Source organism: Ylistrum balloti, unplaced genomic scaffold (assembly GCF_031769215.1).
Source record: "Ylistrum balloti isolate Yb309-2 unplaced genomic scaffold, AGI_CSIRO_Ybal_v1 Utg370044, whole genome shotgun sequence".
NCBI lineage: Eukaryota > Metazoa > Mollusca > Bivalvia > Pectinida > Pectinidae > Ylistrum > Ylistrum balloti.
In genome coordinates this window covers 50767-56766 of record NW_026782100.1, presented here as the reverse complement: position 1 = coordinate 56766, position 6000 = coordinate 50767, and the positions used below count along the sequence as shown (strand labels likewise).

At 41.0% G+C, this 6000-nt stretch overlaps 1 protein-coding gene across 1 annotated transcript in view; it reads right to left on the bottom strand.

Moving 5' to 3' along the window:
• Nucleotides 1-1673: 1673 nt before the first annotated feature.
• LOC132549179 (enhancer of mRNA-decapping protein 4-like) overlaps nucleotides 1674-6000 on the bottom strand; it is a 48098-nt gene continuing 43771 nt past the window's right edge. The window contains exon 28 of the mRNA XM_060213097.1: nucleotides 1674-5294. Coding sequence (XP_060069080.1) covers nucleotides 5114-5294 — 181 coding nt within the window. The 3' untranslated portion in view covers nucleotides 1674-5113. The remainder of the gene's footprint in view (nucleotides 5295-6000) is intronic.

Genomic DNA, 6000 nt, shown 5'->3' with positions numbered 1-6000 from the left:
AAACACTGGGAGTCTGTGACATTGTAACTGTTGTCAGTTCTACTGTAAACACTGGGAGTCTGTGACATTGTAACTGTTGTCAGTTCTACTGTAAACACTGGGAGTCTTTGACATTGTAACTGTGGCCAGTTCTACAGTAAACACTGGGAGTCTGTGACATTGTAACTGTTGTTAGTTCTACTGTAAACACTGGGAGTCTGTGACATTGTAACTGTTGTCAGTTCTACTGTAAACACTGGGAGTCTGTGACATTGTAACTGTTGTCAGTTCTACTGTAAACACTGGGAGTCTGTGACATTGTAACTGTTGTCAGTTCTACTGTAAACACTGGGAGTCTGTGACATTGTAACTGTTGTCAGTTCTACTGTAAACACTGGGAGTCTGTGACATTGTAACTGTTGTCAGTTCTACTGTAAACACTGGGAGTCTGTGACATTGTAACTGTTGTCAGTTCTACTGTAAACACTGGGATTCTGTGACATTGTAACTGGTGTCAGGTCTACTGTAAACACTGGGTGTCTGTGACATTGTAACTGTTGTCAGTTCTACTGTAAACACTGAGTGTCTGTGACATTGTAACTGTGGCCAGTTCTTCTGTAAACACTGGGAGTCTGTGACATTGTAACTGTTGTCAGTTCTACTGTAAACACTGGGAGTCTGTGACATTGTAACTGTTGTCAGTTCTACTGTAAACACTGGGAGTCTGTGACATTGTAACTGTTGTCAGGTCTACTGTAAACACTGGGTGTCTGTGACATTGTAACTGTGGCCAGTTCTACTGTAAACACTGGGAGTCTGTGACATTGTAATTGTGGCCAGTTCTACTGTAAACACTGGGAGTCTGTGACATTGTAACTGTTGTCACACTGGGAGTCTGTGACATTGTAACTGGGAGTCTGTGACATTGTAACTGTAACTGTCAGTTCTACTGTAAACACTGGGAGTCTGTGACATTGTAACTGTTGTCAGTTCTACTGTAAACACTGGGAGTCTGTGACATTGTAACTGTTGTCAGTTCTACTGTAAACACTGGGAGTCTGTGACATTGTAACTGTTGTCAGGTCTACTGTAAACACTGGGTGTCTGTGACATTGTAACTGTTGTCAGGTCTACTGTAAACACTGGGAGTCTGTGACATTGTAACTGTTGTCAGGTCTACTGTAAACACTGGGAGTCTGTGACATTGTAACTGTTGTCAGTTCTACTGTAAACACTGGGAGTCTGTGACATTGTAACTGGAGAGTTCTACTGTAAACACTGGGAGTCTGTGACATTGTAACTGTTGTCAGTTCTACTGTAAACACTGGGAGTCTGTGACATTGTAACTGTTGTCAGGTCTACTGTAAACACTGGGAGTCTGTGACATTGTAACTGTTGTCAGGTCTACTGTAAACACTGGGAGTCTGTGACATTGTAACTGTGGCCAGTTATACTGTAAACACTGAGACTGTAACATTGTAACTGTTGTCAGTTCTAATTTAAACACTGGGAGTCTGTGCCATTGTAACTGTTGTTAGTTCTACTGTAAACACTGGGAGTCTGTGACATTGTAACTGTTGTCAGGTCTACTGTAAACACTGGGTGTCTGTGACATTGTAACTGTTGTCAGTTCTACTGTAAACACTGGGAGTCTGTGACATTGTAACTGTTGTCATCTACTGTAAACACCCTGATCCTGCTGATTAATTCAAGGAACGGCTGACAGGTGTCACCACCATCAGATTTAATTCCTGACAGGTGTGTGGTTCACATCCTATCACACATCAACCACCATCAGATTTAATTCCTGACAGGTGTGTGGTTCACATCCTATCACACATCAACCACCATCAGATTTAATTCCTGACAGGTGTGTGGTTCACATCCTATCACACATCAACCACCATCACATTTAATTCCTGACAGGTGTGTGGTTCACATCCTATCACACATCAACCACCATCAGATTTAATTCCTGACAGGTGTGTGGTTCACATCCTATCACACATCAACCACCATCAGATTTAATTCCTGACAGGTGTGTGGTTCATGTCCTATCACACATCAACCACCATCAGATTTAATTCCTGACAGGTGTGTGGTTCACATCCTATCACACATCAACCACCATCAGATTTAATTCCTGACAGGTGTGTGGTTCACATCCTATCACACATCAACCATATACCTATAATTCATAGTTATTAAGTATATAATTTTGGTATCATAATTCCATCAATTTTATGCAAAGTACAAAAAAGCACTTGATAGAACTACCAATGTTGCTTTCCTTTAATTTTGCTGTGGCTCTGTACATTGCTATACCGATGATTGAAGGACTGCCATTATATAATCACCCCCTCCTCCTCCTCAGCCATTCTCCCCTCCCTCCTGACCTCTTCGTACTCCCTCCTCAAAAGCATACATCACTAATATCTGTAAATGTCTTTTATAGCCCATCTAATACCAAAGACATTAGTTATTTGTGACATATCAAGATCAGCGAGTCTTTACAACATGTAATAACTTAATTATAGTGATCCCATGCTATTACCAAAAGTACACCAAGCTTAATGAGACAAGTGTAATCTGATTTCTGACTTCACACAAACCTGTAACTTTGTAAAATCCTATTTTGTGATTAAATAAGGCTTCTTACAAGCAATTAACTCTGGCAGGGATATGTTTTATAGAGATGTAAACAAGGAATATTTACGTTTTATTTATCTTAGAAGAGCTAGTATTACACAGCAGGAAATCCTCATAATTTTTGTGACATGACATGGAAATCATTTCGTTAACTTATATTACACAAACTAACATGACCAGTACTACATGTAATGCAAGTGTGTAAACAGGGTTTATGGTATTTGAGAATACTGGTAAAAAAATAATCATTGTTTTGATCTAGCATGCATGGGTTTGAGGAAGAAAAGATAAAACATCCAGCCAAGTTTGAAGCTCTGTATCATGTGCTTTGTGAGTAATCTCATGCAATAACAAAAAAGTTTGAAACAACACTTGAAGTCCTTCCCATCCATGAAGACATTTCTAATTGGACAGAAGAAGATTGTTGAATTAGCATGTAATTCAAAATATTAATTCAGTTTTAACCATGGAAGGATTCTGCAAAATTTCTTTAAAATTGGTTCTGAGGATTTTGAGATGAAGTTGAAATGTCAATTAATTATGGTCAGAGAATGATTGATAAAAGATGATGATTACATGTTGAAGATTAACAGTACAGCCTGAATCAAGCTACAAACGATACTGAACACTTCCTGTTTGAAACTGGTATAATGATTTTTTTATGAGATGGGCAGGTTGCCCTTGCCAATGCTGTAGATGCCTCCCCATTTTGGCGTAACTACAGTACAAATTATCATTGACTATACATATAACTATGCAAAACAATGGAAGTGCCATCACTGGAGTCACTTCTGTTGTTTAAAGCCAGGTAAGGAGAAAATTTGATGTTCTTTTTTTTTAATACATCTGCATGTAAATGGTAAGGTTACTGATTCATGAAACATGATTTTTTCCACATTCTACAGGAACAGTACACTAGGTATTGCTGTCAGCTGGTGTTACAACACCAGGAACTTAGCTGAAACACACAGCAGTGAAATATAGTACTACATAGAGATTCTGACAACAAAATATACTGAGATGTAACAATGGACCATGATTCTGTGTGAAATCTGGTATTTATGACAAGGATCATAATCTGGTCAATAAACAGAAATCAGAAACTATCCACCTGTCCAACCTCATCAATAAACTTGTCGTCAGTCTGTCCAACCTCATCAATAAACTTGTCGTCAGTCTGTCCAACCTCATCAATAAACTTGTCGTCAGTCTGTCCAACCTCATCAATAAACTTGTCGTCAGTCTGTCCAACCTCATCAATAAACTTGTCGTCAGTCTGTCCAACCTCATCAATAAACTTGTCGTCAGTCTGTCCAACCTCATCAATAAACTTGTCGTCAGTCTGTCCAACCTCATCAATAAACTTGTCGTCAGTCTGTCCAACCTCATCAATAAACTTGTCGTCAGTCTGTCCAACCTCATCAATAAACTTGTCCTCAGTCTGTCCAACCTCATCAATAAACTTGTTGTCAGTCTGTCTCCATATGATCCATACAAGGACTATTGGTGTAAGTGGTCTGCATGTTATTGACTATAATGACACCTAGCTTGGCTTTCTGTACAATTCTCAACAGTTGACCATAATTAACCCTTGTATAAGAGAGAGCCTATCATGGTACAACAAAAATCTCCTTATCCACGGTAAGGCTGATGTGATGACAGAACAATACACTGCAAGAGCAATGGCCATGTACCAACATATACAGTGCAGGGTGCAGCACACAATGTGATGACATAGTCCACATCTAACTCCAAGAAGGGTGCAGCACACAATGTGATGACATAGTCCACATCTTACTCCAAGAAGGATGCAACACATAATGTAATGACATAGTCCACATCTTACTCCGAGAAGGATGCAGCACACAATGTGATGACATAGTCCACATCTTACTCCAAGAAGGATGCAGCACACAATGTGATGACATAGTCCACATCTAACTCCAAGAAGGGTGCAGCACACAATGTGATGACATAGTCCACATCTTACTCCAAGAAGGATGCAACACATAATGTAATGACATAGTCCACATCTTACTCCGAGAAGGATGCAGCACACAATGTGATGACATAGTCCACATCTTACTCCAAGAAGGATGCAGCACACAATGTGATGACATAGTCCACATCTTACTCCGAGAAGGATGCTGCACACCACGTCTTACTCCAAGAAGGATGCAGCACACAATGTAATGACATAGTCCACATCTTACTCCGAGAAGGATGCAGCACACAATGTAATGACATAGCCCACATCTTACTCCCAGAAGGATGCAGCACACAATGTGATGACATAATCCACATCTTACTCGGAGAAGGATGCAGCACACAATGTGATGACATAGTCCACATCTTACTCGGAGAAGGATGCAGCTCACAATGTAATGACATAATCCACATTTTACTGTGGTAGGACCTTGGTTAACGCTGTAGTGGTGGTGATGATCCTGTCGTGGTACAAACCATTACTATTGCTACCTATGATCTACTTAAGGAGAGATTCTGAAGCCATCTGCAGCATCCTGAGAGAGCGTGTAGTTTTAGCATTAGGATGACTGGCAATGTAGGTCTTTAGTTTCTGTATCAGTCCATATAACACGCCCTTCAGATGTTCTCGTGTGACACTGTTAGACATGTCCAGATTCATCACTGCTTCCTCTAGATACCTGAAACAAACCCATTTCCCATGTTAAATTGTCTACCATACTAACAACCATTATATGACCTCTAATCCACCCCATACACAGAACCTCTAACCCACCCCATACACAGAACCTCTAACCCACCCCATACACAGAACCTCTAACCTACCCCATACACAGAATCTCTAACCTACCCCATACACAGAACCTTTAACCCACCCCATACACAGAACCTCTAACCCACCCCATACACAGAACCTCTAACCCACCCCATACACAGAACCTCTAACCCACCCCATACACAGAACCTCTAACCCACCCCATACACAGAACCTCTAACCCACCCCATACACAGAACCTCTAACCTACCCCATACACAGAACCTCTAACCCACCCCATACACAGAACCTCTAACCCACCACATAAACAGAACCTCTAACCCACCACATACACAGAACCTCTAACCCACCCCATACACAGAACCTCTAACCCACCCTATATAGAGAACCTCTAACCCACCACATACATAAAACCTATAACCCTCCTCATACACAGAACCTCTAACCCACCACATATACAGAACCTCTAACCCATCCCATACACAGAACCTCTAACCCACCCCATACACAGAACCTCTAACCCACCCCATACACAGAACCTCTAACCCACCACATACACAGAACCTCTAACCCACCCCATACACAGAACCTCTAACCCACCCCATACACAG